This window comes from Onychostoma macrolepis, chromosome 06, assembly GCF_012432095.1.
Source record: "Onychostoma macrolepis isolate SWU-2019 chromosome 06, ASM1243209v1, whole genome shotgun sequence".
Lineage (NCBI taxonomy): Eukaryota > Metazoa > Chordata > Actinopteri > Cypriniformes > Cyprinidae > Onychostoma > Onychostoma macrolepis.
This window is the reverse complement of record NC_081160.1, coordinates 6,535,048-6,548,507: the sequence shown is the minus strand read 5'-3', so window position 1 is coordinate 6,548,507 and position 13,460 is coordinate 6,535,048. Positions and strand designations below refer to the sequence as shown.

General features: G+C 36.6%; 1 protein-coding gene across 6 annotated transcripts in view; it reads left to right on the top strand.

Annotated features, from left to right (window-relative positions):
• The window catches only part of plppr2b (phospholipid phosphatase related 2b), a 165,373-nt gene that overhangs the window by 125,699 nt on the left and 26,214 nt on the right, over positions 1–13,460 (top strand). For all 6 annotated transcript variants that reach the window (XM_058779654.1, XM_058779649.1, XM_058779648.1 and 3 more), the window contains one exon: positions 5,441–5,629. In XM_058779654.1, coding sequence (XP_058635637.1) covers positions 5,441–5,629 — 189 coding nt within the window. The remainder of the gene's footprint in view (positions 1–5,440; positions 5,630–13,460) is intronic.

Below are 13,460 nucleotides of genomic sequence, written 5' to 3'. Positions count from 1 at the left end.
CCACTGTTAAAAACCTAATGCATGCTAAAGAAAAGATGTAGCTTACTTCTCAGCTAGTGGCTGTTTTTCTTGGAACAGGAGGAATAAGAGTAATAGGAATGATCCACTTCTGAACAAAGTTTTTCAATTTGTACTTCTATAAATAAAACACACAACTTTTTGTATTGCATGCTTGCCATCTGTTCAGCACAGTTTCGCATGTGGTGCTAAAGCACTCATTTCCATCACTCTGCATAAAAACATTTGATAAATCCATTGTGTAGGGGATGTGTATGTGTTTACACACACTCTCTCTCACACACACACACACACACACACACACAAACACTTTATGTAACTTTCTGTATGATTCAGCAAATTGCAAAGTAGCAGTTCATGTGACAACCATGATTTTGTTTTCTGATTAAAGAAATATTGATTAAAGAAAGAGTCTTGGATGAAGTATAAATAATCAATATATCTGTGGCAGGTAAGTCTAAAAAAACCAATCTTTGAACTATATTATACTATGAATTTTGTGTACTGCCTTTGAAATACAGTACTGTATGTGAACAGCAGAGGGCACAATTATCTCATTGGACTGGTTGGGAAGCTGCCTGGCAAATTTTTTATTTAGGTGAGACTATTAAACTGTAATATTGCTGTAAATTTTTCATAATTCTTTTCAAGATTTTTCCCCCTGTAATTTGCCAGAAAGACTTTACAGTTAAATTGCTCATTTTACACGCTTTAACAGTAAAGATGCAAGATTACCCTGCTGCAAACAAGCAAACTAAAATGCTTAATTCTGCATGAGTTTTTGCTGGTTTTAAGTGGTTTAAGATAGTTTATCTTCTCCCCAGCCTGGCAAAGCTGAAGCTGGTTTCACTAATTGGTCAGCTGGTCCACAAACCCATCTAAAACCGACATAACCAGCTTGGTCTGGCTGGCAGACTGGTTTAAGCTGTTTTTTTTTTCCTGTTTCCTATGCAAAACTGCTAACGGCAATAGTCAAAGTTTCTTTCTCCCTGTCACCATCTTGTCAGATTTTGACAGAGTGGCAGAGTTAGCATGACGGCTGAATTTTTATTTGCTGGCACAGCAGTTAAAAATTCAGAAAGACTAAAAAAACTGACTAAGCAATGGACTCGCTCTGAGAAATGAGGGCACAAAAGTGAGACCGCTCTTTAAAAGTCCCATGTGTCATCAAACACGTCTGTGACATATTTCTCTCAACAAATAAACTGAGAACTGTATTTATGACATAAGCAGCACTCACCCAAGATGTGTCAAAACCAACCTTGTTTCTTGGATTCATTTATAATTGTTTCATCTGACAGTGTTGGGTTCATTTGACTTATCCCCATCTGTCCTGTTTTCCTGCTGTTTATGTGAATGCGTGACCTTTATTCTCTAGCACTGCACACATGCCTTCTGCTCGCAATTAGCACATCCATTGAAAATGAGATAATGAACTCAATTCTGTCACTCCTGTCCGGTCATTGTGCAATGCATCTTTCATTAATTTTGACGAAGATTTTTTGGGATTCTTGTGAAAGTTTTTATCAGTTTAATTCTCTGTATACCAGCTTTATTCCAAACCAGTTTAGAGAGGATTTCTCTGGGTTATGTTTGAATGAGGATTATCTTCCAGCAAATTGTTAATTCCACACTAAAACTGTATTAGACTGTTTGTGTTTAGAATACTGTGATCAACACAGAATATGAGTCGTGAGTGATTTATTATTCAAAGCCTTGTGTCAAGATTGAATTATTTCATTTGATTAACTGTTAGATGAACCCATCAAAATTGTTAGCTGTAACCTACTTTGGACACACCCCTGTGGCACAGGACTGTGTGAATGTGGCAGGATTTAAATAGGGGTTTATCTTATATTAGCCAGCAATAGAATCTTTAGATTGCATGACTGCATGGAAATCAGCCATCAGGATTTGTTTTGAGGTGGTGATTTTCATACCAGGAAGGATTTGAATTACAAAAATATGAATTTCATTTGTAAATACATTTGTAGATCATTGTTAGGCTTTTCTCAAGAACGATTCTCCATGGTTGGCCAGTAATGTGAGTTGGCTCGTGACAAACAAGATCACATGTCTCATTACAAGGAGGAAATACTTAATAATGAGTCTTTTTCACCCACAGTATTGTTTTAGTTTAAAAGTAAATCATTGTAATAAATGGTACTTTAATTAAATAAATCAAACTGTTGAAAGATATCCAGTATAATATTGGTTAAATCTGTTTCTAGTTTGATGTTGATGAAAGGCTACCGATGTGGCTGTTGAGTTACCTATGACAAAAAAAGGTTAGGAAGCACCATGAGGACTTACAAAGCAGATTAAGCTGGGTGCAGAACTCTGTTGATAGCATTTAGATGAGCGAGAGCGAAAAACTCATGTTCATGTGGGATAGGAGCTAGAAATAACATGAAAGCACGCACAGCGGGAGGAGACAGAAGCAGTCAGCAGAAAAGATCTTACTGGAGGAGAACAAGAATGAAGCAATAAGGAGGCAACGGTTTATACAAGAGCTTTGTGGTTTTTCAGAATTGTTTATCACGAGCTCAAGCAACGGATGATAGAATTTGCCAATTATCATCTCTGCCAATTACCCCTACAAGACCAGGAGTAAACTAGCCCTCTGGATCAGTTTATTTAGGCTTTGGAAAAACATTTGTATTTATAGACATGTAGTTTCAGACTCTCTGCTGGAAGTTGCACATCCACTGGCCTTTCTTAACTGTAGTTTGTCTGGGAGTCATAATTGTTGAAGGTATTATTTGTGACGGAATATTTCTAGCATTTATATATATATATATATATATATATATATATATATATAATTTCAAAGGTTTATGTCTGACCAAGGACTGTAAACCCCATAGAAATACACTGAGGGACCACCATCAAGGGATCAAAACCCCATCAAACCCCCCTCCCCAACATACAGATTGGTGGTCAAACTATGAGTTTTACAATTGGCAGTTCTTAAATTATTAGGTTTTTGCAGCTGAATGTTATGGGGGTTGATGATTAATTCAGAAAATGTCTTAATAATAGGTTTAGCAAGTAAATTTATTCACAGCACACCCCATTGATCACAGTTAATATTCTTTCTTTGTGCCAAAAACAGAATACTTTTGTCTGTTAAATTGGATCACTGTGATGATTTCCACGACGCTGAACTATTGAGCTTTACGAAGCTGGTTTGTGTGAGCAAAATACTGATAAAAGACTATAACTTACCACTGTTCGAAAATGTAGTCAAAAATTATAATTTGATGTTGGATGCAGCAAACATTATTTTTTAAAGGGGGAAATATCACAACATAACTGGGTTGAACAGAAAATATAGCAATAAAGACAAATTCAGTGTTTTCTCACCATTAGAAAAACTGTGAAAGCATAGCATTGAAATTTCAATAAAAGCTATTACATTTTTATTCAACCCAGTGTAATATTAATGAATGGAGTCATAAGAAAATTGACTGATATTCAGAATGGATTTTGCCTTATAGTGTTAAATCGTATGTTCAGTTTCAGTTCAGTTTTGGAACAGAGCAATGAGGAGAGAACCATTCGATTAGTCTCTGAACATCAGCTGCTATAAGGCTGCGCTGAACTATAGGCTGTTAATGTTTCATAGGACATTAGTGGAAACACTGACATAAGAGGGTTATGGATCTAATTGCATTGTGCAGGTGCACCTACACATGCGTGCAAATACATTTCACACTCCAGCACTTTACATCTCTCTCTCCCATTCTCTTTCTAGGGTTCTATTTTTTTCTCACCAATCATATTTAAGAAATCTAGATGGTGTCGCAAGGAATTATGATTTATTTGTGAAGGTCTCAAGACACTTGTCCATTAGAGGCACAAAACTAGGGTTATTTCACCCAAAAATGAAAATTCTGTCATTAATTACTCACTCTTCGGAAGACAAATGAAGATATTTTTTATCAAATTTGAGAGCTCTCTGGCCCTCCGTAGACAGCAATGCAACTGCATTGTTCCCAGGTCACGTGACATCAGTGTTCACGTTCAGCATGCGCACGCTTTCGCTGAGTTCAGTAGAACATAAACAACGCTGATTACGTTGATTACGTTCTGGGGTACTCTTCAAAAATGGTTGAATAAATTACATTGTCATTGTTTTATTTGCGCACAAAAAGTATTCTCGTAGCTTCGTAAAATTACGGTTGAACCACTGATGTCACGTGGACTATTTTACCGATGTCCTTGCTATGTTTCTGGACCTGGGAACATTGCAGTTGCATTGCTGTCTACGGAGGGTCAGAGAGCTCTCGGATTTTATCAGAAATATCTTAATTTGTGTTCCGAAGATGAACTAAGGTCTTATGGGTTTGGAACGACATGAGGATGAGTAATTAATGTCAGAATTTTCATATTTGGGCGAACTACCGCTTTATCGATTAGATTAGAATCAACTCTGTTACCTAAGTTATTGTAAGGGGAAAAAATGGAAAAATGAGTTTGTCAAATGTAAACCAACCGTTGGTTCCAAACTAGCAGACCCAATATGAGCCACAGATTAGGCTAAATATGGAAACCTGTTTCCCATTCTGCAATGCCATTTTTAATACATTTTTATGTATGTAATGTTTATTGCTGGAAAATACAAATTGCAAACTAATAATCAAAATCATACTGTATGCATGGCTAATATAATATTTAGGGTTGTCAGTCAGCATTTTCTGAAGATTCTGGGGGAAAAAAGCATGCAATTTCACTGACCATTTGTTGGGAAGAAAACATTTTTTTAGAGTTTCATGCCCTATTTTTACTCTATTCTGTGAAAGTGCCATTCCATCAGTTTTTGTAATAAATGGCATGCTATTTTTCTTTGCTGCCTAAAAATCTAAAAAGAACTGCATGTTATACTTGTAGTGATGTACCCATTTCCTCTCCCGCTGTGAGCACAGATGCACACGCCCCCCCCTTCTTCTCTCTCTCTCTCTCTCTCTCTCTCTCCCTCCCAGGGTTTCTGTCTCTCTCTCATCCCTCCAGTCCTCCTCTCTCTCTCGCGCTCTACTACATTACCATCTCTTTTCCTCCTCCCCTGTTTTTCTTCTCTCCCTTGATCATTCTCATTTGCTTGTTTTCTTTTCCGTAAAATGCCTCTCTTTCTTTATTTGTGTCTTCCATGCCTCTCTTTTTTTATTTCTATAGATAGGCACAGCTGAAGAGATTCTAGCCGTTCTCTCAGCATCCGTTCATGCTGCCTTCACTCATTCACGCCACAAAATCTTCTGTCACTTCTCTTACGGGGCGTGAATTGTCTTTTTTTATTTTCTTGTGTTTATTCCTTCACTCAGCCGAAGATTCCGACTGCAGCTTGTGTTTTATTCCAGAACGTCACCATCCACGTATTAGAACGGATTTTCTATTCTAAACTGGAATCATGTTCTATTTCCAGCTGGTGATCATGGCAGGAACGGTTCTCCTGGCTTACTACTTTGAGTATACGGACACGTTCCCAGTGCACGTTCAAGGATTCTTCTGCTTCGATAAAGCCTTCTCCAAGCCGTATCCAGGACCTGAAGATGACAGCAATGCTCCTCCAGTGCTGGTGTATTCGCTGGTCACCGCCATCCCCACCGTCACCGTAAGAGTTCTACTGCCATTCATAAACTCACACTTCTCTGAGGTGCCACACGTGTGTGTACGTCATTGTGTCGGTGTGTGGGATCGCTAATGAGTTTGTTTAAATGTGAATGTTTATTAATGGGATCTTATGCATCTGAACAACTCATTCAACTCATTTGTTAACAATCTGTATAAAATAACGAGAAAAAAACTACTTCTAAAGACATTTCTTAGGAGAAATCAAAATGATCCAAAATGTGACTTTTAAGTATTGTTCACATACAGTATAAGTATACAGCTTTAAATTGTGAATAGCAGATTTTGAAATCTCTTTTAATTGCTCTTTAATGCATTCTAGGGAAAAAAAATTGTGCTATTCAAGAGAATTATCATTTACTTTCAAGAAAATGAGAATGAAAAAGGAGAAAAAAAATCTTAAATGGTCCAGCTAGTAAACACTCCGAGTGAACAGCTATACTGTATGTAATGTTGGTAAGGTTTGTTTTGGGCACTTTCATACTGGCCTTGGTTTATCACCTAGTACTGGTCAGGTTGGTTTACTTGCCCAAAAAAAAGCTTGTGTCAGTTACTCATCTAAAACAGATCCAACAGAGCATAGTGTTTTGTGTGTGTGTGTGTGTTTGTGTGTGTGTCATCTGTATGGCTGCTTGCAACAAACCCAATAAGTTAAGAAAATCTTTAGTTTGCAGTGAATGTTTGGTTACATTTACCATAGTTCAGCGAATTTAGCGAAATCTAGTCATTTCAATAGGAATCCATGCAGTTGGGAATTTCTGCATGCTGATTGGTTGTATAAATTCACCTTTTTGACCAACGGCAAGCTTCTTAGTTTGTAAATGAGCTGTGAGAGCAGTTCTTGATGCATCGGTACATTTTATGGTGGACTATGCACTTTTTGCCCAAAAAATTTCACTAATGTGACCCTACCTTAAGAGGTTTAACTTATTGTAAAAGGTTTGTCTCTTTTGCTCACCAAGGCTGCGTTCAATCATAAATACAGTAAAAACAGTAATATTGTGTATAAATAAAATGTTATTACAATTTAAAAAAAAAACAATTTAATATATTTAATAATGTAATTTTATTCCTGGGAATGGATGACAAACGCTGCATTTTCAGCATCCATAATTCCAGTATTCAGTGTCACATGATCCATCTGAAAGCATTCTAATATGCTGATTTGATGCTCAAGAAACATTTCTTCCTATTATAAATGTTGAGAACTGTTGTGCTGCTTAATATTTTTGTGGAAACCGTGATACATATTTTTCAGGATTATTTTGATTAATAGAAAGAGCAAATGAACAGCATTTTTTAATTTTTTTTATTTTTTACTGTGAATTTTGATACATTTAATGCAACCTTCCTGAATAAAAGTAATCTTTAAAAACTTTTAAAAAAAAGCTCTTACTGACCTCAAACTTTTGAATGATAGTGTGGCTAGAAGCGTTCATGTACTTGTGTAGGGCATGTGGTGGGCCTGCTCTGTCTCTTGTTTGGATGTCAGGGTTGGGACATCATGTCTTTCTTATTTAGGCCAGTCCCAGCATAAGTGACATTAACAAGGTCAGATGTCTAGTGTGATGCAGTGCAGTGAATGGAAGCTAGATGAGGTCAACACAAGAGTCTCGATTCAGCTAGCCAGGAAAAAATACAGATTTCCCAGCGGTATCAAATGATTCATTATCAGAGGAAGGGTGAATTAATGCCTGTCTCACCCAACATCACAGAAACAGATGGTGAGATACCACATATTCAAACATCAGAGAGGTTTTCTTGACTTTTGAGTATTTTTACACACGCTGCACGCACACACACACACACATACACGTTCCTCATCTGTGCAAATGAGAGCAGAAGGTGAAAAAAAGCTCACCATCTTGCCTTTCTTCACATGGAGATGACAGCAGTGTGCACAGGGACACCTGAGGCTCCCTCTGCGTGCTGAGAGGCACCTGAGGTTTAATTTGGGCAAAGCTGTGTGTTTTTCTTGCCACGTCTATCTAGTCTATGTGTTTGAATGTGAAATGATTTTAGTGATATATGTGTTTTTTGTGATGTGAGCTTGTATTTTATTTAAATTATATTGTTATATTTTATTTGTGTTGTGTTATTTTATTTTATGTAACACAATGAAACATAAGTATAGAAATGCAAAAAAAAGTGATGTATAGGGTTCTATCTGAGCATAAAAAGGGGTGGATTAGGAAATGTCCAGGTCATATTTCACTCATAAATAGGACCATTCAAAATTGTTGTACACATAGGAACACGTATTTGCGCAGGCACGTAGTGTTTCTTCACAAAGTGATATCGCCACCTATTGGCCTGGCATGCATAATACAGCATTTTTAGTCTGCGTGAATGGGGATCATTTTGACAATGTTGTCATCTGTACGCAAATCTTTTCGAAAACACAAAAGAAAAACATTTCCATTTTTAGTCCAATCATTGTGGTGTGACTGTACCCTTATTGACGCAATCTGGAACTTCTTTCTTAATGGAGTCATGAATTGCAATTTATTTATAATGTTTTCTGAGGTCCACTTATAATGTTAGCAAGATCAAAAAACTAAATAATTTAGAAATAACTTTAAAAGTAACTCTTTGAAACACCACATTTTGATAGGCGTGCCACTTTCAGGACTTGGAAGTAAACGCCCACTGCTATAATTGGGAAACAGTTTTTCTATATAAAAATAATAGCTGGACACTGTGATGTACAATGACAACAATATTTTGGTTGCATGTATAAATACTCGGTACATCTCAAACAATCTGTAACAGACAAAGCAATAGTGACACATGATAAAAACACTTGTGTGTTGCAACATTAATGTTGTATCTAATAGAGTCGGCATTGTATCATCTTTTTCTCTGAAATCCTTGCATCAAACTCTTGTTTAAAAACAAATCTACAGTAAAATGAAGCAAAAAAAAAAAAAAAAATGAACAGCATTAGGTGCTGTTTACTTAACAGTTTTAAACTGGCCTGAAAATGCAAACTATTAAAAACTGCTTTCAAAATTGTGAGATTTTGAAAGCGATACTGTTACTGTATAAACTACAAAACAGAATTTGTTGTTCAGTCTAAAGGAACATGTATTTGCGCAGGCACGTAGTGTTTCTTCATAAAGTGATATCGCCACCTATTGGCCTGGCATGCATAATACAGCATTTTTAGTCGTTTACGCAGATCTGCGTGAATGGGGATCATTTTGACAATGTTGTACGCAAATCTTTTCGAAAACACAAAAAAAAAACATTTCCATTTTAGTCCAATCATTGTGGTGTGACTGTACCCTTATTGACGCAATCTGGAACTTCTTTCTTAATGGAGTCATGAATTGCAATTTATTTATAATGTTTTCTGAGGTCCACTTATAATGTTAGCAAGATCAAAAACTAAATAATTTAGAAATAACTTTAAAAGTAACTCTTTGAAACACCACATTTTGATAGGCGTGCCACTTTCAGGACTTGGAAGTAAACGCCCACTGCTATAATTGGGAAACAGTTTTTCTATATAAAAATAATAGCTGGACACTGTGATGTACAATGACAACAATATTTTGGTTGCATGTATAAATACTCGGTACATCTCAAACAATCTGTAACAGACAAAGCAATAGTGACACATGATAAAAACACTTGTGTGTTGCAACATTAATGTTGTATCTAATAGAGTCGGCATTGTATCATCTTTTTCTCTGAAATCCTTGCATCAAACTCTTGTTTAAAAACAAATCTACAGTAAAATGAAGCAAAAAAAAAAAAATGAACAGCATTAGGTGCTGTTTACTTAACAGTTTTAAACTGGCCTGAAAATGCAAACTATTAAAAACTGCTTTCAAAATTGTGAGATTTTGAAAGCGATACTGTTACTGTATAAACTACAAAAACAGAATTTGTTGTTCAGTCTAAAGGAACATGTATTTGCGCAGGCACGTAGTGTTTCTTCATAAAGTGATATCGCCACCTATTGGCCTGGCATGCATAATACAGCATTTTTAGTCTGCGTAAACGGGGATCATTTTGACAATGTTGTACGCAAATCTTTTCGAAAACACAAAAAAAAAAAAAACATTTCCATTTTTAGTCCAATCATTGTGGTGTGACTGCACCCTTATTGACGCAATCTGGAACTTGACAATAAAGTTCATTCACTCTTTTCTAATGTTACACCGCGTCTACACCACACATGAGCAGCATAATGCAAGACAACTAAAGACAATATAGAAGCCATTATAATCAGTGAGTACGTTTACATGAACAACAATACTCCGCGCTGATTAGGAATCTACCATGTAAACAGAGATTTTTGATTACCTTAATCCAGCTAAAGTCATAATCGAAGTAAACACAAATCGAATTAAGACATGTGGAGTATTCCTATTTTAGTCGAATTATTGAGGTGCAGTACAGACATGTACACACCTTAATCAAACTATTACCGTCGTTTCGCCGCATTTTGCAACAGGATACAGACATGGCAGTGGTCAACCGTTTGACGTCAAACAAAAGAGCATGGGGTAAAGGCTAGAAGGGATACGTGTGGCGCTACTGGGCATGTGCACATCAATACAGCGTAATTTTTGTCACACTGTACAACAGTAATTACTATTTTTTCATTATTGTAAGGGGTAGGTTTAGGGTTGGGGTATGTATAGACGTTAATAAAACACAATCTAATAGGTAGAAAATGTATTTCATTGTTCATTTCCGGTCGATGGGGTGAATTCCAAATGGAAGTGAGCATCCCTATGCCCTACTCCCTTCGAAGGGCAGAACCCCTGAAGTGTGTTCTTTGAAGGGTGTAGGGCATTACTGTCTCCAATAAACGTTTGGAACTCCCTTGGTGAAGGGAATGACGGACAAAATGTTACCTTGACAACACTGCGTGCGCGTGCAGCATTCAGCGCACCAACAGTTGTTGCAAATAAATATTTCTTCTTATTGTTATTATTTTATTCAAATACTGTCTAATTGTCTTATTTACTATTAATCTTTTTCAAACTAAACTTGCTTAAACTTGCTTACAATACAGTCTTAAATCATATTTCTATCACTGATGAAAATATTTTGTATTACATGAAAATAAAGACAAATTTAATTAGCTTATTCTAGTTACGTTTGTATGTAAAGTCAAAATAAACCCCAACTTTGCTTTAAAATGCATCGCAAGGGCTCCTAACTGAAGATCACAAAAGGAAGTCACTTCCGTGAAGTGACCATCGCATGTTCCCTTAACGGACTTCTGGAAGGGCCCTTCATGAAGGGATTAAGTTGTTCACTTTCGTTTGGAACATCCCTACAAATGGCGTCCCCTTCCCGAAGTGTCCTTCAAGGGCGCAAAAAAGCTGTTTGGAATTTGCCCTGTATGTTTATGCGTGAAATTCTGGAGGGGACGTCTGATGGCGTTGCGTGGGGACGTAATGACATGTGCCATTAATCGATGAACTATAACATGTAAAACGGGAACATGAAAGGAATATTCTAAAAGCAACTCATGTAAACACCTTAATCATAATATGTGACCCTGGACCACAAAACCAGTCTTAAGTCGCTGGGGTATATTTGTAGTAATAGCCAAAAATAAATTTTTATTTTATGCCAAAATTCATTAGGATATTAAGTAAAGATCATGTTTCATGAAGATATTTTGTGAATTTCTTACCGTAAATATATCAAAACTTAATTTTTGATTAGTAATATGCATGGCTAAGAACTTCATTTGGACAACTTTAAAGGCGATTTTCTCAATATTTAGATTTTTTTGCACTCTCAGATTCCAGATTTTCAAATAGTTGGATCCTAACAAACCATACATCAATTTATTCAGCTTTCAGATGATAAAATTGACACTTAAGACTGGTGGTCCAGGGTCACATATTGTCTTATTCAGAACAAGGTAAATAATTAGATTACTGATGTCCAAACGTAGTCAGTGATTCTGTCTACACTGGATGCAGCGTGACGCAACGTGACACAACAGTGTAGCCTGACGGTCGCATCTGGTGTGGACATGGTGTTAAGATCACAAGGAAAGCAATGTAAAAACCGTCTTTCCACAATTTGGCATACAGCATCTTGTAATCCTCTGAGGCATCTCTATCATTTTGTTGCTTGAGTAATCCTGTGTTTGCGCCTCTTTCATTTTTACTCACCTCCTACTACATGTGCAAATTGTTGGGCAGGGTTGAAGAGGCAATGATGAAGAAGCAGGTGTTGATCTTCTGCAGGTCTTTCATCACGCTATCACATCATACTGAGATGAAAATATGAGACAAACTGTTTTGGCAGCTTGATTTCAATAAAAGCTGTTTTTGGATTTGTAGTACAATGAGCTTTATATGTCAAAAGATCGAAGGAACCTTGATTTTTCATTTCATGACTTCTTTTTTTAATTTTGATGTTGAAGTGAAATGTGATCTGGACAGTTCTTCTATTTCACTCAGAGATGAACATATCTATGTAGGAACACTGTGTGCATGTGTGTAAGCATGCTCTTTTTGTGTGTAACTGCCTTTTCTCTTTGTCTTGAGGATAGTGAGCGGTTGCATCTGCGCCCTGTGTGTGTGCTTGAATGTGTGTGCACGTGTGTGAATATGTGGGTTCTTGGAGTGTGTGTGGGCGGTTAGAGGTTTCTATCATTTGCTGAGAGTAGAATCTGGAAACAGTGATAGTGAAAAGGAAAAACTCTCCCGTCAGTTCTAGTGCCTTATACAAGGCATCGTTTCCCACTATAAACACGTGTTTGAACCCCGCTGAAGGGCTTAATTATTGAGACATGCTGCCTCTCCACATCTGTAGATGTCAAGTGGCTCTCTAATTCACAGCAGTCACAGACATTTGTGTTCCCTAATGAGTGGAGTGCTGCTGAGTGCTGGATCGAGGTCAGTTCCATTTCACTACAGATAGTTTAACAAGGAGGAGTGAAATTCAGTTCACAATGCCTTGAATTTCTTAAAAGCAATAGTTTCCTAAAAAAAAAGATTTGTCAACATTTATTAACGTTTTGTTAAAACCCATTTTCTGTTAAACACAAAAAAAAGGTTATTTGGCTGAATGTCCAGGCTGCTGTTTTCCATACAATAAGAAAAGGGCTGTAAAGCAACAACAACAAAAAATCACCATAAAAGTAGTTTAATGACTTGTGCATTATTTTGCAAGTCTTCTTTGAATGTTCACGTTTGTAGTAGCTCTCAAATTTCAGTCGTGTTTAAATGTGATGTATCATGTTTGGACACACTTCAAACTTCATTGATTGTCATGTCTTTGACCGATTGCTGTTGAAATCAAATCTAGTGTGATGCATCTTGACATGCTTTATTTAGATTTCAGAGCTACTGCACCTGGGAGAGTATGATTTTCAGCTAATAATGACTAAATGTCATACACAAAGATACAATATCATTTCAGAGGACTTGGAAGTCAACAAGTTTTTTGTCAAGGACTTTTATTGGAAGGAATGAAAGAAATTTGTTACAAAGCATTCATAGTGTTGCAGTCACAAACATGAACATTAACATGACAACCCATTTGTTTATTCAGCAGCGTGCCACGTCCTGATGAGCCCTGGTGGAGAATGAAGTCAATGAAATGAAACATAATGCAGACAGTTAACAGAGAAATTTTGAAGGTACAATAGTGAAAATAGCCTAGGGTCGAAGAGTAGGTGGGAAATGGACATTTAGTACTTAATTTTGATAAGAACATACATGTCTAAGATTTGTTTAACATGAAGTGCTTTAAAAATGAAATTGTAAAATGCTGGACTGAAATAAGTATAACAGTTATAGAGATGTTGAAGGCTTCAAGTATTATAT